Genomic DNA, 26,076 nt, shown 5'->3' on the forward strand with positions numbered 1-26,076 from the left:
ATGACATACGCGAAATAAAACACATTGATCAATTATTATCTGCATGATTATAATGAATTATAAATTATATTCTAGCAATGTAAGCATTACACTTTGTTCTATAGTAATCAACAAAAACAATAAACATCAAAGTTCACCTTTAAGATAAACAATAGGTATTTTGTTGTATACCTACTTCAGTAGCGCGATTCTCTACAGTCTACTGTCGAGTATCGAAAGTTTGGCATCTAAAATGTATTGTCAAAATAGTTCCCACGAGGCCCGTTAGAGGCGCTGATCAGATTTTCATACAACATTTATAGATGACGAGCCGGCTGTCGGAAGTCGACAGTGGTAGAGAATCGAGCTACAGTAGCGCGATCAACAGCCGGCTACTCATTGAGTAATTTTGTTTGAATATCTACGGAGCTCGCGCGGAGGCGCTAATCCGATTTTCGTGCAAAATTTCTCGATAGCTAGCCAGTTGTCGGTAGTTGATAGTAGAAGAGATAGTGGAAGGCTACAGAAGACTCAATAGCCTTTTTTTAGATTTTTATTATTTCTGGAGAATCAATTATTATGTGTTTTGAGAATCATTATAACAATTATTACATTTCTTTAGAAATATGCTCAGAAGTTTAGTCGTAAGAACAATAAGTTCAGAAATAATCACAATATTTTCTTGAATTCTCATTAAAACTTGAGATATTTTCTTAAATTAATCTAAACCTGCCTTATAATTATTTAAAGATGTAAAATAAACACTTGTAGCAATAAATAAATATTCAAACATACAAATAACGAATAAACTAAACTTTCTTCTCATTTTCTTTGGTAAGTTCTGCAATCTCTTCGTTTTTCTTTACTGGTTTCTTTATACCTGTAAAAATTAACCACTCGTTTAAAGAATCGTATGTTATTATTTGCTTTTATTTTATTAGTATAGACATAAAACATGGAAGACGTGTCTAAAGGTAAATATGCACACAGCGCATTTTAAAAGACTAAAATAGTGCCGTTTTAGCGTATCTTCATTGGATCTTTTCTTTATTTTTCTGAGGTAAATGGTATTCGGGAACCTGATAGAAGGATAGGTATGGACTTGACATATAAATATTTGAAATAAATCAAAGTATTCACTCACCTCCTCCTATCATAAGTTTGACTAACGTAGAAAACGGTGCATCTATAACCAACACCATCAAGAACGCTACCGTCAAGCTAAAAGCGTAGTGTGCCAGAAATTTGAACGTCTGCAAATGAAAACAAATTCATTATTGAATACAATGACAAATAACTATTGTGATATAATGCTATGTAATGATAGCCAATTAAACCGTGATTTTTCTTCGACTCATTTTCTTGATTGATTAAGACTCTTCTCCATTCATTGCCCCCTATTGTCTTCATTTATACATAGATATTTACTAATGTTTAAGGCAATTATTGAGTAATACCGTATGTGAGTACCAAGCTTACAATCAGATGAACAATAGATAATAATATATATCCTTATGAATTAAATGTTTCACAAGAAAGCTGTTAAGTTAAATTATTTGTCAAAGAATACTTACGAGTGCGCCCGGCGTGAAATATAGTGGTGCTATGGCAGTGGAGTTAACTCCAACCATCATCATGTGGTGGAATAAATAAATAGCATACGATAGCCGCGACTGTAGCTTCCACACTTGCAACGACAAGAACCAATTTATTGGACCTAAAAACAAAACATACAGACCAAGTCAATTCCATCAGACTATAAAAAAATAATTGTCGTGTTCTTAATGTTAAAGTATAGACCAGTAACAAGATACAGTTGAAACAGTTCTTTAATATTGGTTGTTGTTTGTTTCAATGAATTTTCTATCACTCATAAAAAAACTAAGTATAAGTAATCTTTTTTCATGTGTACAATAACCTCAAGTTCTAAGTTATATTAAGTTAAATTCCAAAATATACTTTAAAATTTCTACAAACCTGCAAATCCATTCATACATGCGTATATGAGAGAGCCAATAGCGAGTCCCCAAAAACTCCTAAAGAAGGCATTGTATATGTTTGACATCGTTTGATTGTCCCAAGACGACTTGTTAATAGGATAGTTGAAGTATATTAGGAATGTAGTGAGAGCAAAGAAACAGATCCAGAAAATGACGGCGAAGATCTGGAAAAAAGTAATTAATAACAATTAATAAAAATAACTCTTTGACGACTACTACTGAATTAACAAGAAATATTGTCAAAAATAATAATTTATCATTAGAAATATAATATAATAAATAAAAGATCTAAAGAATTACTTATCATATGCTAAACATGTTTTGTTCAATGTACGATGTTTCTCAAAGTAAAAAATATATCTTTATTTACCCCAGTAAGTTTCGCCTTCGTCGTTCGTACTAAATATCCAAATATCATGCCGACTATGAAAGGACCGGCTCTTGTCAGCGTGTTCACGTAATAGTAAAACAGATAATTTATTGTCTGCTCTCTGAGAAGTAAAACAAATCTCATAAATTAAGGGCCACTGGGATTACTTAATAAACCATAATCCATTAATATTATAAATGCGAAAGTAACTCTGTTTGTCTGTCTGTCTGTTACTCAATCACGCCTAAACAACTGAACCAATTTGCATGAAATTTGGTATGGAGATATTTTGATACCCAAAAAAGGACATGGACTACTTTTTACCCCGGGAAAATGACGCATTCCCATGGGAAAATTCAGGAGAGCGAGCAAAAGCTAGTTATCCATATTTTTTCATTTCAATACCAAAAAATTCTTACCTAGAAGCAAACATAGTAGGCGGGAACGCATTTATAAATATGTAAATAGTTGATGCAGTAAGAACACTGACTAGTCCAACGGTCAATGCAGTCCATGCGATTTTCTTCTTTCCCCAAAGCACCCAAACTAAGATGATTGGTGAAAGAATGTGGAGTTGGACGTCAATAGCGAGGTACCAAGTCTGACTGACACACTAAAAATAAATCAAGAATTACAACTTTGACAGTTGGTTGAGCACTAACCATACGATAAGAAGAAGAAGTAAATCAAGATAATATAACAATAGGTGCCTTTACACACACCTTTCCGATAGCAAATAGCTTCACTGTTATTGCAACTTTCATTAGGTGCCTTTACACACACGCGCTCATCTGTCAGCCGGCGCGCTCTTCGCTCACGTTTTCTTCGCGGGCTTGACAGATAAGCGCGGCGCGCGCTTTTTCTTTTGTTATTTCACGCGCGAAAGAGCGTGTGTGTAAAGGCACCCAATTAAAGTTGCAATAACAGTCAAGCTATTTGATATCGGAACATTATTATTATCAACATAGTGATATAAATGCAACGGATCTTAAACGCGATAAAAAATAATTAAACGTTTCGATACCTATTTAGACGTCGGTGCTGTGATCAAGAATGATGTAACTCGATCGAAATGTCGGATAATAAATACAGTACCGTACGTTTTAAATTTGCATCATACTATAATATATTCTGTATAAGTTTAAAATGTAAGGTCAAATATGGCCAGCTAAAAAATATGATCATACTATTATTCCAAAACTCAACTCATGTTTAACTTTAACCAACACTAGGATAAGCAAGGCGCTAAAAAGGTTGACAGGTACGTCATTCGAATGCATGTGATACTAACGACAATTTATGGTCGCGGTTACAATATTTCGTTCGTAATAGCACTGGCTATATATTTCGGCTGGCCATATTTGACCCAGGTACCGTATTATGTGATCGTAAACTTACCGTCTGGCCAGGATTCAAATAATTCTGAACATACAATAATGTAGACCACCAAGAAGCCCTACATCGGTTAACTTGGCTCGCAACGGCAGTCCAATTAGGTCCATCGGTCATGTGATTTAAAAACGAGGCTTCAAGCAAAACAACGGTGGCCAGTAACGGGAACATTCGCAGCAAACGATTCAAGTAAAACAGATGAAGATTTTTCATAAGTTTCTCTGGAAACAAAGATAAATAAATTAAAAGTAAACTACTGAGTAGGCCCCAATATGGTCCCTTGCTTGCATTTAGATTTTTATAAACTTTGACTACACTCGCAGTATGCTATATTTTATACATAATATACAGTTCGTTATAGGAAACATATCGGAAAGACTTCAAGTCTTTTTATATAAATTTCTTTCTTCTATATCTCTTATATTGAAACTTAAGTTAATGGCATAATGACGCAAGGGTTATTAAAAATTCTTTAAACATAATATCTTTAGAAAATCCCTAATTTACCAAATTGTGATGATATTCAATAATATAAATACAGATAAACAAAGTGATGAGCTTATCTTGTCACTTGTATTATCAGGTTTTAATAATAAATATCTATCAATCAAATTATTATAAATCATACACAACAAATATTGATTGTGGAATTTCTAAGAGGATAATAGACCAGATTTACATTTTATCAAAAAAATCGTGTGGTTTTTTAATAATCCCAAAAACAATAAACTAAAGACTTTACATTCAGAATGAGTTTTATTACGTAGGTAGGTATGTTAAGCACTTACTTCCTGATAATTTCCCAACTGTAGTGTACACTATAAGAAAGCCACTCAATGTGAAAAATGTATCCACTGTGAAATGCGCCGCTAAAATCCAGAGAGACTTCCATGATCTCATCCACTAGAATAATAATCTACGTAAAGAATCACGTCAAATAAAAGCAATTAAATTAAAATGTATTTTGCATTACCATTAAAATGTCAAGTAGATTCGAAAAACTGCTTTCAGTAGTAAATGAATGTCCTACTACCACCCAGGCCATGGCTAATGCTCTGATACCGTCTAAACATTCAACTGTATCAGGTCCTGATGTAAACGTCATAAGTCTACGTCCATTTGTGTACACCGAGAAAGATCTTCCGATTACGCTTAATGATTTAGGATCTGGAAGAGAGTGTAGTAAATTACATAATAATTTAATAAATTTAATCCATTAATGCCCCACTGCTGGGCAAGGGTCTCCTTCCGCAATGAGGGATGGGTTAGGCCTTGAGTCCACCACGCTTGCCAAGTAGGGAATAAATATATAAATGAATGAAAATTTTTCATGGTGGTACTTACCAGATTTTTTAACAAACGTATGCCAAAGTTCATACGAAGTACTAATCAGAGTCAAAAACCCAATTATAGAGAACACAGTTCTGCGAAATCAAAAATACTGTTAAGAATAAACCAACATTTTATCATATTGCAAGTTAAGTTCATATATAACTTACATAGCAACGTAATCAGCTGGCACCCACGGCTTATCATTAGGAAGTCGACAGTAAGCGTCTGTGTAATCAAATCCTATCGCCGAAATGTTGAATAGAAAAGAGTCTAATGCTTGTCGAGTCGTACAAGGCCGAGGAACACAGACTGATAACGTCATATGTAGCCCAGATAAAGGACTAATTGGCAATGCCCTGCAATTTATAGAGAACAAATTAATGATATGAGGAAATAACTTGCAATTTATGACTATTAAGTTATATTTCTATTTAATTTATACCTGTCATCTTCAGTATCCCCAGATAAAACTTTTAAACTTTTCCTTATACTAGAGTATTCTTCAACATTTTCAATAGTTTCTCCATCTATCAAACTAGTATCGAAGTGTGAATCTTCAGAAAATGGAAACCCTGGTAGGTCCGGTAACACAAGTGTCTGATTCAAGGGAACACGAATGACGCAATATTTTCCTTGAAGCTCGGAGTCAGGTAGTGGTTGATTGAAACTGATGCATTGATGATAATTTCCCATATCTACAGAGTTTCCTACTAGTATACCTTTGGGAACTCTGATACCAGCATCTGCGACTGTTGAAGGAAAAAGGATACACATAATTTAAATTCTTCTCGTCCACAATGCAGTACAAAATATATCAATACTTACAGTATAAAGTTAGTAACGGATTTCTTCTTATGATGTTTATTTGTTCGGCACACAGTTCTTCATCTAACACTTCCTCGTACAAAATATTATCCATGGCATGATTTGGTATGTCAAAATGTATGTTCGCGTTGACTAAAGTAGTTATTACTACATTAAACAAAATTACAGAAACAAACATTTTAAAGCCCATTTTGGAACACCAGAAATTTTTATTTGTTTAAATTTTTACACAACCATAGTTAATTGGTTTGAACCAGCTACGTGACTAACTGGAATGCAGTAAATCAAAGAAAATGAATAATGATTAGAGAGCAATCTTATCATTCTTTGCAGATAAATAAAAAATGAGGATTATTGATTGATTATAGAATATTTTATCAGAATAGCCGTTTGCTGCCAGCTGCATTGCAAAAGTTGTGAAAGTAGGAAAACATATTTAAAAGACAAAATATAAGTAGCATACACATTTCTGACATATTTTCAGAGATAATATAAATAGTCGAACTATTAATTCGACTATTTATATTATCTACATTTTACATTACATTATGTTTGTAGTAAACAAAAAAATAAATTGAACATTGAACATTTCCTTATTTTAATTTATCAATCACCTGTTTGATATTTTTTATCTATACAACTACTTAAGACCTCATATCTCATTAATCAACGGCCTGTGATTTAAAAATGATGACATCACAATCATACGATAAAGAGACATTTAAAATAGAAAAGATGTGTTTCGTAACTGATAAAAATATGCGGTGAATTATTATCGACCAGAATACTACTGATATTTGTATTACTGCTATTAGTAGTCAACTACATCAATGGTTATAACTTGTAAAATGTGGGACAATATGTGCATAACCTGAGGAAAATGGACTTACAAAATGATTAATAAAACAAAGAACCAAGAGTGAGTGAGCGAGTGAAACTTAAACAACATAAAGTATATGAAATACTTAATATATTATATTATAGGTACAATAGATAAAAAAATAAAGTCAAGATCAGGGGGGCTATCACGTATCTCAGTTGACAGCTATTTGAAAGCCACTATGCTGTCCATTGTTTTCTCCCTTAGATTATAGTGATTAGTACGTTACGTCAAAGCAGCAATGTACTGAATAGTGTTCATAGATTTGACGTATACTAGCTGTCAACTGAGATACGTGATAAGCCCGCTGATCTTATATTATTTAATACACTACACGCTCAAACTTATAACGATTTTTCACTTAATCGCAATAGCCGGAACATCGATTTCTTTACTTTCAATAACTTCGTTTACTTTATCCTCATCACTTGTTTCATTCTTCAGATCATCATCTTTTTCTACTTTACTAACAACAGATGCAGGTTTCTTCTTTTGAACTACAACAAAAATGTTAATATGTGAAATCTAAAGTTTATAATACGTAATTTTTCATTTCAATAAAACAACTCCCGTACTAAGAAATGCTTTTGTGTCACGGGAACTTTTACAAACATACAAACAACAGGCACAAATTACAACCAGACTCAAGACAATTTGTGTATCGCACTACTTAATTGTTGTACCGTGTGGGAATCGAACTCACGACCTCCCACCACCATCGAACCCACGACGACCTCAATGACTACGCCACGGAGACCATCTAAACCAATTTGGACGATTTAATGTCTGAAATAATACCTGTAATCATCAGTTGCTTGTATAGAGCTGCAAACGGCGAGTCCACCAATACGGTAAAGAAGAACGACACCATAATGGATAACGCCAAATATGATAAGTATTTAAATGTCTGGAATATAAATTTACAAAAATAAGTTACAGAAAATATTGAAGAATAAAATATTGTAATATATACTTTTTTTTTCTATTTATTTAATTAAAAGCTTCGTTCGTTAAAAGATAAAGTTACGTACTTTATGAAAATACATATATACTTCTACTGTCAACTTTACATTTTCAACAGTTACTGAATAAATAAAGAAAAAACCTACTTGGAGAAATGATACTTGACATGACAATGGCATACAACTTGACATGATATTGACATACCAACACTGAAGTAGAGAGGTGTCAAAACAGTACCATTGATGGAAAACATAAGAGGGTAGTGGAGTAAATACATGCCGTAGGAAAGACGCGCTGGTAACCGCCATATATTCAAAGATAGGAACCAATTCACAGGACCTGGAGAATTCGGAATAATTATAATAATTGATATTAGTAAAGGTCTAAGACGTGAATATATTAATTTGTACACACCATTAAATAAACAGAATGCTAAATTTTAGCTTGTTGAGAACACAACATTTTAAAGAGGAAAGAAGGGACGGTAGAGTACTACAACATATGTTATAAGTACAATCTAAATCTTTAATCATTAAAATAAACTATCAGTTTTCTTACCTCCATAACCATGCACACATGTAAATATCACCAAACCGACTGCCACTGCCCAAGCGCCTCTCATGTACGAGTTCATAAAGTTATCCATAAATTGATTGTCCCAGTTGAATCCTTTGATCAAGTACTTAAAGTAGAAAATGCAGCCTATTATAGCGCCGGAGCATGCCCAAAAGAAAAAAGCCAATGCCTGTTGAAGAGCAAAGTTAATAAATCAATATAATTACTCTTTTTCTATTGTGTAATCATTGCGAAGCATCTCCTTCTTTTACTCAATATTAAAATGGTTTTAATACTCACCCAAGGTATTTTAATTTTCTGTCCGCGAAATATATGTAGAATATACCCAAATATCAAACCGACCAAGAACGGGGCAGCTCGAGTCAATGTAAAGAAATAATATTTTCGCATGTAATTCCACATTTCTTCATTTGTACGACTAAAAGTGATAAAAGAATATAATTAATCAATACAGTACAATAAAAAAACGAAGTTTGAATTCAGTACGATGTATTTAAAAAAGCACAAATTTAAGTCGATGTAGATAGTTAAAATGTCTTTATCGCTATAGTTTTAATACTTACGTTGGCACCGCCGTTCCTGCTTGAAGGTTTTGATTGAAATTGTAAATGGTTGATGCTATCAATACTGAAAATAGAGCGATGAATAAAGCCAACCAAGCGTTTCGTCTCTTACCACTTAATACCCAGAAGAGTACCAATGGCGATAGGAGGTATAGTTGGAAATCTATCGCGATGTACCAGGAATGTCCAGCACACTGAAATGTTAGAGATATGAGAGGATACACCAATTACAATTATCGTCAATGATGTAGCAACGAACATAATAATGTCAATGTATTCTCTATCTCCCTTCTTTTCTTAATATTTTACACCTAGACTTTTCAAGTAAGTAATCCAAATTTATTTATTTGAAGTCATACTCGGCGTAGGTCTACGCCGAGTATGACTTCAAATAAATAAATTTGGATTACTTACTTGAAAAGTTACTTACTTACTTGAAATAAATTTAGTTTAAGAATACAGGTATTCTTATCAAAATTCTAATAATAGTTAATTGTTCAATTAAAGATAACTCAGAGCAAGCTTAAGAATACAACTTATCAAGCATTGCCACGGAAGTCTTACCAATGTTCTTAAAATTATCTTTACAATGCTTAAATTCTGCTTAATCTAATCGTAAATAATAACCTACTGAGATTTAAAATAAATGCCGGATATTCCTCATGGTTAATCAATTAAAGATAAAGCAAAATGATATAAAAGAAGATTTACGCTCGTACCTAACTAGTAACCAGTGTAGGGCGTAGTTAACTACAATTTTGTAATCTGATTACTAATTACGATTAAAAGTAGTTAACTACATGTAGTTATGATTACATGTAATCGTAACTACATGTAATTAACAAATAATTACTACAGTAATCAAACTACATTGAATAGTTGTTAATTTGATTGCTGCAATCTAGTAGTTATAATTACTGATTATTTAAGTTTTATGAACTTATATTTTGCAATTATATAAACACTAGCTGACCCGCGCAACTTCGCTTGCGTCACATAAGAGAGAATGGGTCAGAATTTTCCACGTTTTTGTAATACTTTTTACTGTTACTCTGCTCCTATTGGTCGTAGCGTGATGATATAAAATATGCTTTTTTTCACGAAAAATATCCTCAAAATGATTTATATCTCTATAACGAAGTCGCGCTAAGGCATATCCGCTATTAAAACAGTTGCCATGACAATGGAATTTTGTTAATTCAATGTCATTATAATTTTGTTTATTCGCGACTTCGTTCGCCACCTGAATTTTCCCGGGAAATGCGTCATTTTCCCGGGGTAAAAAGTAGCCTATGTCCTTTCTCGGGTATCAAAATATCTCCATACCAAATTTCATGCAAATTGGTTCAGTAGTTTAGGCGTGATTGAGTAGCAGACAGACAGACAGACAGACAGACAGACAGACAGAGTTACTTTCGCATTTATAATATTAGTATGGATGTAATGTGTAAAAAGTAACATAATAATATGTTTTGGAATAGGGCTGCATAAAAAAAGCGAGAGCGTGCTATAGTGCGCTCTTGCTCTAACACACGCGACTACAACGCGATGCTCTAACTACCTACCAAACGACAAGTCGAAACACGCGCGATCGTCGTTCATGTACTTACATGAACGACTATGGCGCGTGTTTCCTTTTTTAATGACGCAAAATTATTTAAAATATGTAGTTATAAAAAGTAATCAGGTAATCGAAATTTCAACTACAATTAGTAGTTAGTAGTCAAAATTTTAACTACATTTTTCGATTTTTTTATGTAGTTTGTAGTTATGATTACTAATTACTTTATGTAGTCGTAGTTAGTAATCAGTAGTTAGATTACATTTTGCCCAATACTGCTAGTAACATTTGATTTCTGATCGAATATACAGTTTCAAAGCACTTATGAAATCGTGAATTTATGAGGCCCTTATGTAAATTTATTAAATTCTTATACTATTAAAAATCACTAATTTGACTGCCTCCGTGGCGCAGTGGTTTAGGTCGCCACGACGATACCACTGTGTCGAGAGGTCGTGGGTTCGATTCCCACACGGGACAATTATTTGTGTTATCCACAAATAATTGTTTTGCTTGATCGCTATTTTTGTAAAAGTTCCCGCGACACAAGAGCAATTCTTGGTGCGGGAGTTGTCATCTATACTAATATTATATTATATTATAAAGCTGAAGAGTTTGTTTGTTTGAAGGCACTAATCTCAGAAACTACTGGTTCTATTTGAAAAATTCTTTTAGTGTTAGATAGCCAATTGATCGAGGAAGGTTATAGGCTATATATCATCACGCATCGACCAATAGGAGCAGAGTAACAGTAAAAAATGTTACAAAAACGGGGAAAATTATGATCCTCCGAGTATCTCTCTTATGTGACGCAAGCGAAGTTGCGCGGGTCAGCTAGTTTTTAATAAAGAAAAAAAAATGTATATGAACTTACCATAGCTCTAACGTTATTAATATTCTGTATGTTCAACAAAGTAGCCCACCATTTCTCTCTGCACCTGTTCGTCTGAGTCTCCACAGTTTGCCAAAATGGGCCATCGGTCATCCGATTGAAATACGAAGCTTGTAAAAGCACAGTTACAGCTAGTAAGGGCGTTAGTCGCACAAGACGACTGATATAAAACCAATGTAGATTTTTTAGAAGTGTTACTGAAATTAGAAGAAAAGTTTGCATAACACTGGAGAAAATATTTTGTTATTCGGAAAGCTACACGAAACATATTTACCTAAAACGAGATTTTAGTCATTTTTGTATAGCGCGCATTCTATTTTCACATAATATCTGGTAGTGTTTCCTCCAGCTGTCTGCTGCTACTGATTTAAATATGAAATATTAACATATTGTTTTTGTGGAATAACAAAATTTCTCCTACTGACTGTGAAATTGCGGAAAAAAATATTTTACTATTTTACACTTACTTCCTGACATTTTCCCTGCTGTTGTATAAACTATTAGAATACCAGACAATGTAAAGAAGGTATCCACTCCGGCCGTAGCTACAGTTACCCATAAAGCCTTCTCGGAAAACATCCACTGCAATAAACAAAATCAACAAATTCAGGGCCAGTTTCACAGTTTATATAAGTATTAATAAAGTGACAGTAAATGTATGAAAATCTATGTCAAAAATTCATCTGAAACAGGGCTATAGTCTCCGATAAATTTAATATAAACGGATACCCCGTTTGTATAAAATTAATCGTATAAAAAATAGAAATTTAAGAAAAGGAAATGTTACAGAAAGTTGGAAGCCTTTCTTCTCGCACAGCTTTAAAGCCTCTTGTTACTTATCTTTTAATTCCTTTTTAACCGATTTTTTTTCTGTTAGTACAGGAAATATATTAACTTTTATTCAAACCTTTAATAAATTATTAAAAGCTACTTGTACCTCTTATAATAATTAAAATCTAATCTTTAATCGCTATTTAGATTATCTAATCTTTATTCGCGATTAGAGGAATCTCTTCGTGTAACCTGTCAAACGATAAATAATAAATTACTGAATACTGATAATCAAAAAACATTGCTTTTATATCACCATGAATGCTTCAATAGGATTAGCAGTAAACGGTTCTGTGCCAAATGAATGTCCAAGAATAATCCACATCATTGATAAGGCTCTGATACCATCAATACAATTCAAATTTGTTGGTCCATAATTGAATGTTGTTAATCGTTGACTATTTGTGTATAGCGAACACGATTGATAAATTGGATTTACTTGCTTGATATCTATAAACAATCAAAAAAGTAAATAAATAAATATCATTGGTCAACTCACACACCGTCATTTGATTCCGAACTAAACAGAGCTTGTACTATGGTAACCAAATAACTGATAAACATACTATATACTTCTAAATACAGTCTTAATAGATACATTGACAACCGGGCTCAGAACAAATACTTGTACTTATCACACACAGATTTGTGTGATGAGCACAGGTGGGATTCGAACCCACCAGTGCTACGGTCATTGCGGGGCGGTGACCACATTTACCACAGCGCCAAAAGTACAGTTAAGAAAAAACACCTTCTAAATACCCAAAACTAATAAGAAACTGCCGTACTCGTACCTTTTTTAAGTATAAATCTGTAGCAAAGATCATAACAAGTACTCGACAAAGTCAGTAGACCAATCACGGAAAATACTACCCTGGAAAAGAAACAATATCTTGAAATAGATAATAAATCGGTAATCATTAGCATAGCCCGTGTTACTCCACATAATTACACAATAATTAAATATTGACATTATCTTATACGCAATCAAGTGATAAATGCTACTCACACTGCGGCAGTGTCGGCACCTGACCAAGGCTTATCATTTGGCAGCCTACAATAGTTATCTGTGTAGTTGAATCCTAATGATGTTACGTTAAAAAACAGAGAATCCATTGCTTGTTGCGTAGTACATGGTTTTGGAACACACACTGCTAGCGTAAACACTGTTCCAGACAGAGGATTATCAGAAATTGTCCTGTGGGGCAACATTTTTATTCTTTATCCGATGTTCTAAGTTATTTAATGTTTATTGAATTTTAATAATCTTAAAATTAGTAAAATCACGGCTTATGTTGACATAAGTTTGAACTTTGTTACTATGTTAAAATCTAATAGTAATATCTGATAGTATATAATAAATCTGATAGTATATTACGAATAGTAATATTACTGTCAGATTTAACAACAACACGTGTAGTGTCATGGATTCAATTATATGTATTATCAAAAGTAATTTTAACACAAAATCAAGCTTACCTGTTACCATTATAACCCCCTTCTAAAGTGTCGAAGTCTGCCGTTACAAGAGCCTGCATCTGACTCCTCATTAAATTATAATCTTTAATTTTATCAATCGTAGCTTTGTCCAAATTTAAAGCAACTGGATTAAACGTTGACCACTCTTGTTGTTCTTCAGAACGAGGAAGTCTAAATGTCTGATCCATTGGTACACGAATAGAACAATATTTTCCTTCAATATGCATATCTACATTTTGGTGACTAATAGCCAAACATTGATGATAATTACCCAAATCAACTGTATTTCCTATTAAAACCCCTTTTGGAATCCTTAACCCGGCATCGGCAACTAAAACAAAAGGTTACTGTCAAATCATTCGTTAACTTTGTACTCACAAAAGATACTAATATCATCAGCAAATGACTATCAGTGTTAGCATGGGAAAAGCCAAATGCAATCAGCTTATCTCAACAAGGCTTTCGGCAAAATTCGCAATAGAATAAAGACAATACGTACATTGCATTCCCAATAAGACATTGCTTCTGATAAATCTCATCTGACGATCACATTCTTCTGCATCCAATACACTTTGATGAAAGCTTGAATCAACAGCTTCAATTGCAGTACATTTTACTGAAGAAAATGTAAGTAAAAAGTATACCAAAAATACTCTCAGTAGCATTTTTGGGATATTTATTAGCCAATTATAAGTCACTAGAACATTCTTTAATTGATTTTGATTAACAACTGTGGTAAGAAACTTAAGCGTAAATAAACATTTCTTCTGTGCAAATATCCTATCTAATCTTGCACATGTAATTATTTAATTCGTATTAAGCTAAGATCCGTCAATATCAACATTAAAGATAACGTCTTTAGGTATAAATCGTAATAAGACTTGCTCTTATAAAGTACAAAAGTCAAAGTGTTATGGAAACTTAGAGCGTTATGGAAACCATCGATAGGAAATTGTTGAATAAAGTGAAGGCTTGCATCTTGACTTGTATTTTTCCGAGTATACCTGCATTTTTATTTTCACTGTCTTCATTAGCAATTAAACCAATACCATTTTATTGTTCAACAAATCCTGCTGACTGCCGGTACCTATTTATTGAGTACTATTTCCGATTATCCGAAAGTCTTCTGAGTGCTAAGTTCAAGAAGCTAATGTTTCGAAAAAAAAGTGTCTGGGCAGCAAAAGTAGAGACGTAAGAGTTCCTTAATCTTGTACCTAATCCGGATTTAGGCAGTTACTGAATGACCTTGAGTTGTAAATATCACAGCTGTAGATAATGGGTGGGATTAGTATAATACGTCAATATACGGACAAGGATATACACTATCTATTCATTTCGACGTAATACGTAATCTTAAGCATATCGTTCAATGACGACATGAATTTCACTTGTCGAGATTAGCGTAATAATTGCAATATGCGAAAGTAAATTTTGTGTAAATTCTTTTTTTTAAGTCAACTCGCGCATTAACCGTCCTCTTGTGTCTCGGCGACTCATACAATCTTACAAATATCGGACACAAAATACGACCAGACACAAAACAACTATTTGTGGATCGTACAAATAAATTGTTTCATCTAAGAATCGAACCTTTTCAGCGTAGTAGTGGTGACCACCTGAACCACTGCGTCACGGAATGTCACGGAGACTTTCAGTTTATCTTAGTAAACAAGTTACAATAATAACTTTGTACTGACGTAGCAAATTCGTAATTTTACCATCAATTTTTTTCCACTGTGACGTATGTAATATATTTTTAATCTTTATGCAATTATGATATGTATCGGATTAATTTACTAATAGATTATGAGCCACATGTATTCTGGATTGGTGAAATTTGGACTCCACGCCATCGCGAAAGTTCGCTGCTATCACTTAATTACTTCCTATCGAAAGACGATCTTTTGGAATAGTTTGATATTGTTCCAAGACAAATAAGTATTCCTAAAATTATTGATTTAAATATACAACCACGCCTTTTTCTTATTCGGGTAGGGTACCAGATATTCACTTCGTAATCCTTACAAAGTTCTCTTACTTCATTCACGTGTCATCATCTTGTCATACAGAACGCACCTGGATCTTTTTGCAAAACATCATATCGGTGATGATCAGTGCGTGCTATATTTGAAATTGTGTATGTGTGATAAATTTAGATTATAATATACCTTTATAATTATAAAGATGAATGATACAGGTTTGATAGAAAGGGTAAGATATAATTTCATGTACACGCTTGATCGGAAAAGATTAATATTGAACATTGACCTAAGTTGGGCATCACTTTTATCAACCTTGGTATGTAACTAATGATCATCCTATTTTGGATAGTAATCGCATACCAGTTGGCATTGATAAAATTTGAATGATTGTTCGCATTACGTGTTTTGATAATGAAACATCTACAAATCTTATCAAAGGTACCTAGAATGTAATAATGCAATTAACGTAATAACAAATAAGTATGTAGTAAATGATTTAAATTTTAATTAATACCAACGTTTCAATTATTTGTTTATTTATTTTCAGTATGACAACATACAATATGTATATGCATTTTTATTACTTTATAGCTAAATTTTAATCTTAAAGTAGACACTTTAGGTACTTAAATAGACTTCCTAAATGCAAGTCTATTTAAGTTCCTAAGTAAAGACTAAGTAATGGAACTATACAACGACACTTACAAACAATAAATAACACTAATTATTTACAATACAACTTATAAAACTAAAGAACACATTTTTGTACTAAAATTTAATAGAATAGTTCTTAACTCAACTCGTGAAAATTTCAATAGTTTTCGATATGATTCATAAGATTTTTTAAAATTGTACCTACTGATAGTATTAAAAATAATCTTATTTTATTGTTACAGCTGGAACATCAGTCCCTGCAGTTGCACCATCGGCAGTCATTTGAACAATATTTGACTTTTCGTTATTATTGTTTTGTTCCTTCATAACCTTCTCTCCATTTGGTGGCGCCCTTTTCTTTTGAACTGCAACAACATACAAATTAGAACAGTCATGATTTGTAACACATGTAATATTATTAAAATTATGTTAATAAGTAATGGTTCTTACTTTTTATCATTAGTTGTCGGTACAAAGCCGATATTGGTGAATCTACCATGACAGTGGCCACATATGATACAGCCAGTGCAATCACCATATACGACAAGAACTTAAACGTCTGTAAAACAAAACATAATAAAAATTAAACCCAAAACTATATATCACTAGCTGACCCGGCGAACTTCGTACCGCCTAAAATATGCAAAATTAAATGTCTATTTTTCAATATTTCTGAGAGATTTTCTTAATATTTTTTTAGAACCGTAAGAACCTTCTCCTAATAATAACAAACACAACACAAAAAGAATTAATAAAATCGGTACAACCATTCACGCGTGATGCCGTGACCAAGGAAAACGGGTTTCACTTTTATATATATAGAAAAGCACTAAGAAATGACGGAATAGTACTCACATAGCCACCAACGCTAAAATACTTCGGTGTTATCATAGTAGCATTGAATGAGAACATGAAGGGATAATGGAGCAGATACATTCCATATGTGAGCTTAGCTGGTACCTTCCAAACATCAAGAGATAAGAACCAATTTATGGGACCTGAAAACAAACAAAATAATGATTTTGGTAAGCCTTTCGATCACATCCATTACCGTGTTCTATGCTACATTATTATGAAACATGTTTAACATGCAAATGTATGTTTCCTACATAAAGATTATATTTTTCGACCTACAGCCTTACAGCCATTAAAAAAAGAAAATAAACTCAAAACTACGCAAAATTAGTGTCCCTCAAGGCAATGTACTATGTCCCATTTCGATATATGTATTTGGAAATATATTACTTATGTATGTCAGTAGTGAAAAGTTCCTATATCTTACCGGAGTAACCGTGAACGCATGCAAATATAAGCCAGCTAATAGCACATGCCCAAGCGGGTCTCATGAAGGAGTTCATAAAATTATCCATAAACTGATTGTCCCAATCGAATTGCATGATTCTGTACTTGAAGTAGAATATTCCACCCAAAATTCCACAGAAACATGCCCAGAAGAACACTGCTAACACCTGAAAGGGAAATAATCAAATTATAAGAAACCGCTGTAAGTACAATGATTAAAGCCGTCTGAGAACTGTAAAGAATCATACAAATTTCGGAAATTATGATTATCCTATAAAATCACTTACCCATGGCATATTAACTTTCTTTCCACGGTAAAGATGAAGCACATATCCGAATACTAATCCAACGAAAAATGGTCCAGCTCGAGTCAATGGATTGAAATAATACAATGGCATATAATCCGCGGTATCTTCTCCCCGTCTGAAAAAATCCATTTAAAAACATTATTAAATAAAATATATACACAACGAAAAAATGCGCATTAATTAATTGATGAGCTGATATAAAAAGATTATCTTGCACCTGGCCCTTAGTAAAAATGCAAACAACCTAATAAGATTATGAAATCGATAAATAACTACTACAGCTATCATTACCTAAAGCTAAATTTACCTAATAAATACAAATTCAATTGCAAGACATAGGTACACTAATCATATCAGTGATGTCTTGAGAAAAAAAATCAGGTGTGTAGTACTCATATCGGCCGGTTCTGCATAACTAGATTTATGGATGTAAGCAAGGGAAGTTTTGTGAGGACCGTATCAAATGACTCTTGTCTCTGCCTTTTCTTAAAGCAAAGAAGGCGTGATTTTATGTATGTATTGTTTAAGCGCTTACCCTGGTACAATGACACCAGCTTGAAGTGATTTATTGAAGTTAAAAATCGTAGCGCCTATCTGTATTGCAAGCAAACCGCCTAGCAGACCAAACCAGGCCTTACGTTTATTGCCACTGAATACCCAGAACAGTACCAAGGGCGATATAAAATACACCTGAGCGTCAATAGCAACGTACCAGGCGTGACCCGTGCACTGAAATTATAAAGAATCATTTCTGAATCGGAGCGGAAAGCAATAAAGGGCAAAGAGGGAGAAAATTAGTCTAGCAAATAGGATATCAAACAAAGCAACTAAGAAAGGGCATGAATAAAAAAAATATATATAAAATTAGAGATACTAGTATTTAAATATTACCATGCTTCTATTGTTGAGAACATTCTGTACGAACAGCAGAGTATACCACCAATAATTTCTACACCTATTTGTTTGATTGGCCACAGTTTGCCAAAATGGTCCATCGGTCACGTGATTGAAGAAAGATGCTTGTAAAAGCACTGTCACTGCTAATATTGGCAACAATCGTACAACTCGATTCAGGTAAAACCAATGCAGGTTTTTAAAGAGTGTTGCTGAAAATAACGAAGTATTGTTTTGTTTTGAATACCGCATTAATTTTATCGGTGGAAAAAACGTCATTTGAACACTAAAATAGATATCACGCGGGGAATCTAATGACGTGCTAGTTTATCTTCAATCTAGTCATAATGCATTGATTGATGATTACCTAGGTTATACACATATTATTATCTATTAAATCCATTAACATTGTAGAATGGAAATTTTAACAGAAGTGCAAAATTGTGAGAAAATTTCGGGTGAAAAAAGGGCTTCAGTTAAGTTAGGACATTCATACAACTTTAGTTTGGGCTTTACTTACTCCCAGTCATTTTTCCTACAGTTGTGTATACAAGAAGTATACCACCTAAAGTGAAGAACGTATCCACTGTCATTGTAGCCGCAGTGACCCATAAGCCCTCCGCTGATATCATCCACTGAAATATATTTAGATTTTTCTTATTCTTGTACTCTATATGTCAGAGTTCGAAATTAACATACCAAGACACAATTTTATTCAAAACATACTTATTTATTAGGTCATGAACATTTTGTTTTCTCTACATCGGAAAAGTCGTTTATGTTTTCAAGACAGTCTAGACTTACTAGTCACCGACATGATTGTTTTAAAATAAATAGCTGACGACATAAAGCCAGGTTGCGTCAGCAGTTCGTTTAGATAATAGAATTTTTAATATAAAAGAAAAAAAAAGACTAAGAGATATCGTGGTATAAAACTTTAATAAAACTTACCAAAAAGGAGTCCCTAGGGTTAGCCGTATACGGCTCAGTGGAGAAAGAATGTCCGATGATGACCCACATCATTGCAATAGTTCTAATTCCATCGATACATTGCATGGTCCCAGAGCCCGAACTGATTGTCATCAGACGTTGACTATTAGTGTACACAGAAAATGATTGGTAAACAGGATTGATGGCTTTAACATCTGAAAACAAAAGCAATAACGTCATTTTTTTAACAAATCCTCCCCTTCGTATGAAAAAAAAATACATTTTACAAACTTACAAATTATACATTTTGATTTAACACGGAAGCGTTCTATACATATTGAGAGAGATCCGTTGATCTTAAATACCTAATAAAAAAAATCAAAAGAAATTATACTTACCAGTTTTAAGGAAAAATCTTTGATAAAGATCGTAACTCGTACTTAGTAAATTAATAAACGCGATGAATGAGAAAATGGCCCTGTAAATAAAATTAGTAAAGATATAGTGGTGATAATCCGATTTTAATTATCAACAGTAATCAAATGTTCCGCAAACAGGAGACTGATAAAATAGAAAAAAAATTGATTTAAATATATTTATTTCCTTAACTTACACTGCAACGATATCAGCTGTTGAAAAAGGTTTGTCACCACGAAGGCGGCAATAATTTTCGGTGTACTCAAAACCAATTTCAGTTGCGTTAAAAAGTAAAGAAGTTAGCGCCTGTTGCGTGGTACATACTTTTGGTACACATACTCCCAGAGTAAACACTGTCCCAGAAAGAGGATTTGGGGTAGACGTCCTGTAAAATATAAAAATATAATATAATTCAGGCATGAGTTTATTTTTAAAACGGTATCACCTTAAAGCCGGAAGTCTTGCACACGCACACGGTGCTTCTCAATATCTTCAAAAAGTTAATAAAATTGACCAAGCAAAATTAAATTCTGTCTACATTCTGTCAACTTATTGAAAAGCCTTATTATGCTCAATTTATCTAAATTTTAAAAAATATTAATGTGTATTTTCAATACAATTAAACTGTATCAAGCAGGCCACTATCAGTTGTAATAAGCCTGTTGGTTACTGATGATCTTAATTCTGAATTTAGTACTTCTGCTAGCTGAGAACCTTAAATACAAGACTCTCTACTAAATTAACAGACTGTAGCGCTGGTTATGTCAAATGGTTCAATATTTATACTATACCTAGCATTATATTCTTCTAAAGCATCAAAGTCTCCATCCAGTGCTAAAATTCGTGCGCGTCTTAGATTATACTCATCAACAATACTACTCGTGTTTTGGTCCATGTATGAACCCGGATTGTTCATCCAGCGTTCTCTGGGACTTTCAAAACCAGGAATTTCTAACGCCTGATCTACTGGCACACGAATTGCGCAATATTTCCCTTGGATATGCATATTGTCTTCCAGTGAGTGTTCGATGGCTAAACATTGATGGTAATTGCCAAGGTCTACAGTTCCACCCTGTAAGATCCCTTTTGGAATGCGTATACCGGCATCGGCAACTAAAGAAAAAACGTAATTATGTTAGATAACTGGGATAAATAGATTTTTCTGTTTTGAAATATGTAATTCTTGTGAGGGCCAACGGTGTACGGCCTAAGACCTGTTTATCATACCCAATATCAAGAACCCAGTAAATAAAGTCGGAAACTTATACCGTTTAGAAATCAGAATTTTTAGAGGTACAGGGTAAAAATTATGAAACTGCTAAAAATCCCATAAAAGTACGGCCAAAATATTACAGATATTACTCACACTGTAAACCAATCAAAACATTTCTTCTAATGGTTCTTATTTGTCGGTCACATTCTTCAGCATCTAACACAGATTCCAGAAATACACTATCTATAGCCTCGTTAGATCTTTGGCTTTTAACAAACGTAAACGTTGCAAAAAATAACAGCAGAAACACTTTTGAAACCATCTTTAAGTTAAAATAACCTTTTTATAAAGAAAAATACATTATTATTAGAAGTTAATGATTTCAAGCATGCAGTGTAACTGCTGAAGTTAAAGTGAGGCTTTAGAAATTTATGCAGAAATATCTTGTATCTAATCTTTAAAAGGTATGTAATTAACAATTTAATTCCTGATTAGTTTGATGTTAATATCAACAGCGATGATAAAAATGACATTATAGGGTATAGAAATATGTTTTCAGTAAAGCCGATTCATTATTTTTTGCAATTCTTAAATTGCATAAAGGCCACACGTTTCATACATCCGACTTAAAAAAAATCTGTTGAACATCGTAAGTAGCTGACGTAAACCTATCTCTGTTAGGCAGTGTTCTTGGTTATGAAATATGAAATATAAATATATACTTATTTGTAAACTTTATTATGGTTTCAATTGGACTGGACTTCAAGAAAAACAAGAAAGTGTTGGGTATTTTCGTTCTAACTAGAGAAACGACTATGTTACAATCCGACAAAAGAAGAGAGCCTTTACTCGCTAGATTTATCTAAATCATATAAAGAATTTGTTGCGTTTCCAAAATAAAGTAGCTGTACCAAACAGCCGAGGGTCAGTTGCCCAGCCTACGGGTTAGTGATTTTCTAAATTATGAATTTTCTCTGCCAGCCGCCAATTGTGCATATAAGACTCTCTACTAAGTTGTTGGACTAAAATAAACTGAGTAAATAATCAGCACCTAATCGTTAATTTAATACATTTATAAGAGATATAATTTTTCTTCAATTTTTATCATTTAAGTACGGTTTAAAAGACGGCAAGTTTTAGAACTTCGTTTAAGTAAAAAGACACGTGACAATATACACGTGAGTTATTGAATCAATTTTCTTACTTAGTTATATATTTATCTTAATCTACGCAATGTGTTTATATATTTAGATAGCTACAATTTGTTATCTGCTAGATTAAAGTAATTATATTCTATGATTTTGTTTTATGAAAATAGTCATTAATCTAATCAATCATGAAAGTCAAAACTATTGATTAAGCATTTGTGATTTCATGTTACACAGTTTCTGGACTTGAAATCATGACAATCTGAAAGAGTCAATTGAGACTTTACATAATATTTCCAGGTCAACGTAGCCCATTTTAGGGTTCCGTACTCCAAGGATAAAAAGAGGTGTCACTGAGACTTCGCTGTTTGTCTGTCTTTCTGTTACCAGGCTTTATCTCAGGAACCGTGATAGATAGACAGTTGAAATCACAGATAATGTATTTTGGGTGCTGCTTTATCAACGAATAAATGTGTAGGTATATAAACACATATTTGCAAATCGCATTTATAATTGTAAATATGGATGATAATGATACGGAATCCTTTTTGGAGCCAGTCCGACTCGCACTTGACCGGCTTTTTTTCTTTTATTTCAGGTCAATTTCAGGCAAGGATTTTCAAGAGATGTGTCACTGTTTCAGATAGTTTCGAATACCCGTAGTTGTCAGGGGTGCAAAAAGTAGATCTAAGTTAGTATTTTATTTTCATCTACCTATGGATTATCTGAAAAAGTGGAATTACCCACACTTGTCGATGAATATTTGCGTGATAAAACCGGTCTTAATTCTGCAATGTACAAAACACAACAAACACCAAAATATCTTTATTATAAAACTATATGCTAAGTCGCTCACTGATTCATGGCATAGTCCCACTCTTTGACTTCCCACTATAGTCTTAAAAAACAACACTATAGGGTGGTATACTAGGAGGGTGAACAAGCAGAGTTTTACAAAAGTATTAGTAGATATGTATAAAAATTTTAATTGCTCTGCAATGTGCTGATCAATTGCATGCTGACTAATACTCAGACTTTCTCTAGAAATAGTTCAGCAAACAGTGTTTAGAATCTGTGAATACGATAATAATAGTATGAGTAATAAATATTATTTGTAAATTGTAAGTCTACCATACGACTAGTTACCTATCTCATTTCCAAGAATGATAACGGAAATTAAATGTCATCATTTAATACTAAGATTTTATCGAATCTTTAAACTCTCGTCTAATCGTTAATTCTTGGTGACTAATAGGTAAGTCTATCAATAACAGACATTACTCATATTACCTATTTCATAATTGCTTAGTTTTATTATAGCCAGAGGTAAAGGTAGTGTGACTGACTAACTGACTGTCATTTCAGGGCATAGCACAATAGGGTTAAGAGGACTAAAAAGAATTTTGACCCCTTAAAAAGAGGATTAAACTCTTGACACGTGCGCCGCCGCGCGTCTCAGCTTGTCATTTATAACGTTAGTCCCATGAACCCAATAGGGTTTCAATCTGTTCTCAAATACCGCGCTTTTATCGAGAACATCCTAATCAAAATAGGGAAACCTTATAGCTCTGCTCAACTGTCATTTGTCCATAGTATGTGCTACTGCTCAGACTAGAAGCACTTAGGTACCTAATATAAGACGTATAATTATCTTTTACAAATACGTAAAATAATACTAGGTAGTTACCTAAAAGTATTTAATCTTATCCACGCCTTACAGCACCTGAAAACTGGAAACAATCATAATCCGTCTATTTTCTTAGTTATTTTGATAATTCTCATTTCGCCCTTTTATTTAACGTTCATTTAAGTTCATAAACGACTTTTTATTGATCTTGTGATATAATAGCCTCAATTTTGTAAACTGTAAATTATTGTTGGCTACCAGATTAGAAACATTTATTTGTGGTACTGATAAAGGCACTCTCGCGTGGCCGAAGCTGTAGTGTATTTTTTTTGTTGGACATTGTACCTCACAAAATGTGACAAGACAAGACTTCCTCGCAAAATGTGTGACTGCGCATTAAAACCTACTTAAGTACTGCCAACTTTAAACTAAATAAAATTTCTGATTTTTCTAACTTGTATATTTCAAGGGACATCTTGAAAAGAGTACCTAAAGACATATATTAATTAATCTGAATAGAAACAAGAGACCAAAGAAGTTAAATTAAACGATCCTGCAATCATAACGTTAGCAAAATAAGAGTCTGCCAATGAAATCAATTTAATTGTATTTTCGCAGGCGTCTGCAGCACGGCTTGACGCGCTTGTACATTATTGTCTTCTATCCAGGCGTCGGCAATTTGAACGCCTTTTGTATCAGCGTTGAGTAGGTAGGCGTCAACTGTTGGTTGATGTCTAACCGTCAACTGATGGGGGATAGTGTGACAAGCGCTCTATTTGTTAATATTGTAGGAAGATAACGCGAAATTAAAAATAGAATTTTTAATGCTTTTTTGTCATTGTTGCCTTAGTTTGTATTAGTGTGTAGGTAGTAGACTCATGCCATTGCCAGCCAGTGTAAAAATCAAGCCAGCCGCTAGGAGGAGTCGCGACGTGCGACTCGACTTGACTTGACAATAGACTTGCAGGAATGGAAACAGTTACTCAACCACTAGAACAACAACTTCATCTGTTCAAAATTACTTTATATTTAAATCTTTTTGTTATTCAATTATGAAAAACATACAAATAAGTCACGATTAATTTTCACACTACCCATACACTTTTCCACGCATATTATCATGCTACAACAGCTATGAAATGGGTGGGAACTATTTTATCTTATCTTTATTGCAATATATTTCACTTTTGTTACACAATTTTGGCTTGTGTTTTCACGCCTGTTACGTTTTTGAGTATGCACTTCATCGTCCACTTTGTTCGAGTAGTTCGTTGATACTAATCTGGGATTTGATAAACAGAACACATGTTCAATCTATTGCTGCGAATCTTGTTATCCTAAAAAAAATCTGCAAAAGCATCTTTGGAATATGCTAAATCGGGTTGTGGTCTTTCGCTGTTAAGTAAATCACAGTCAGGTACGAGACAAGATAATAACAAGTCCTCGAAATCGGTTTTCACTCTCGAAGGTCTGTTTAGCTAAAAGCCGCCAAGTAGGTGCACAATACACAGGCTTCTCTGTATTTCCTCACTTCCATAGCCCGGTAAGACGGATAACCGACACGACCAGGAAAGTGCTCTCCGAGGCTCGGAGGTCACCAACCTCAACTCCTTACTTCAGTATTTCTTGGCAGAAAAACTCTAAAATATTTTTTTGGTCTCATCTGGGGTTCGAACCGGAGACCTCTGCGCGGCAGCCGCATACACTACCACGCAATAGAAGAAGTTAATTCTTAAGATAAGAATTATTGATAACAAGGTACCTAAAGGGCATAAAAACATTTATTGACGTAAATACTTACCCACCTGACGAAAATCTAATCTACGCTTTATTGAACCGATAATAGTACTACTATCTTGTCATTTCGTTCTATATCATAATGATAAAAAAAAACTTTAATTGATAATTAAACAAATAACAAGCGAAGTTTTCTACAAATGTAATTACGTCAATGCTGC

The 26,076-nt window shown here is 33.5% G+C and overlaps 3 protein-coding genes across 3 annotated transcripts; all 3 read right to left on the bottom strand.

Moving 5' to 3' along the window:
- Positions 1 to 28: 28 nt before the first annotated feature.
- On the bottom strand, positions 29 to 6,146 carry LOC142975534 (nose resistant to fluoxetine protein 6-like). Its single transcript, XM_076118449.1, has 13 exons — positions 5,899 to 6,146; positions 5,516 to 5,822; positions 5,241 to 5,429; positions 5,086 to 5,165; positions 4,715 to 4,908; positions 4,530 to 4,644; positions 3,748 to 3,962; positions 2,769 to 2,962; positions 2,350 to 2,470; positions 1,957 to 2,143; positions 1,554 to 1,696; positions 1,124 to 1,232; positions 29 to 859 (listed from the first exon to the last, which is right to left on the bottom strand). The coding sequence occupies exons 1-13, from the start codon at positions 6,086 to 6,088 to the stop codon at positions 789 to 791; spliced, it is 2,115 nt and encodes a 704-aa protein (XP_075974564.1). The 5' UTR covers positions 6,089 to 6,146; the 3' UTR covers positions 29 to 788.
- A 503-nt stretch (positions 6,147 to 6,649) lies between these two features.
- LOC142975241 (O-acyltransferase like protein-like) lies at positions 6,650 to 13,831 on the bottom strand. Its single transcript, XM_076117977.1, has 12 exons — positions 13,644 to 13,831; positions 13,174 to 13,362; positions 12,959 to 13,038; positions 12,421 to 12,614; positions 11,801 to 11,915; positions 11,316 to 11,530; positions 8,881 to 9,074; positions 8,597 to 8,735; positions 8,300 to 8,486; positions 7,950 to 8,080; positions 7,577 to 7,685; positions 6,650 to 7,275 (listed from the first exon to the last, which is right to left on the bottom strand). The coding sequence occupies exons 1-12, from the start codon at positions 13,829 to 13,831 to the stop codon at positions 7,136 to 7,138; spliced, it is 1,881 nt and encodes a 626-aa protein (XP_075974092.1). The 3' UTR covers positions 6,650 to 7,135.
- Positions 13,832 to 16,189: 2,358 nt separating this feature from the next.
- On the bottom strand, positions 16,190 to 21,739 carry LOC142975533 (O-acyltransferase like protein-like). The gene is made up of 13 exons (XM_076118447.1): positions 21,497 to 21,739; positions 20,922 to 21,243; positions 20,327 to 20,515; positions 20,112 to 20,191; positions 19,735 to 19,928; positions 19,304 to 19,418; positions 18,781 to 18,995; positions 18,425 to 18,618; positions 17,869 to 18,004; positions 17,562 to 17,748; positions 17,135 to 17,277; positions 16,730 to 16,838; positions 16,190 to 16,644 (listed from the first exon to the last, which is right to left on the bottom strand). The coding sequence occupies exons 1-13, from the start codon at positions 21,663 to 21,665 to the stop codon at positions 16,505 to 16,507; spliced, it is 2,193 nt and encodes a 730-aa protein (XP_075974562.1). The 5' UTR covers positions 21,666 to 21,739; the 3' UTR covers positions 16,190 to 16,504.
- Between the last annotated feature and the right edge of the window lie 4,337 nt (positions 21,740 to 26,076).

Source organism: Anticarsia gemmatalis, chromosome 9 (genome assembly GCF_050436995.1).
Source record: "Anticarsia gemmatalis isolate Benzon Research Colony breed Stoneville strain chromosome 9, ilAntGemm2 primary, whole genome shotgun sequence".
Lineage (NCBI taxonomy): Eukaryota > Metazoa > Arthropoda > Insecta > Lepidoptera > Erebidae > Anticarsia > Anticarsia gemmatalis.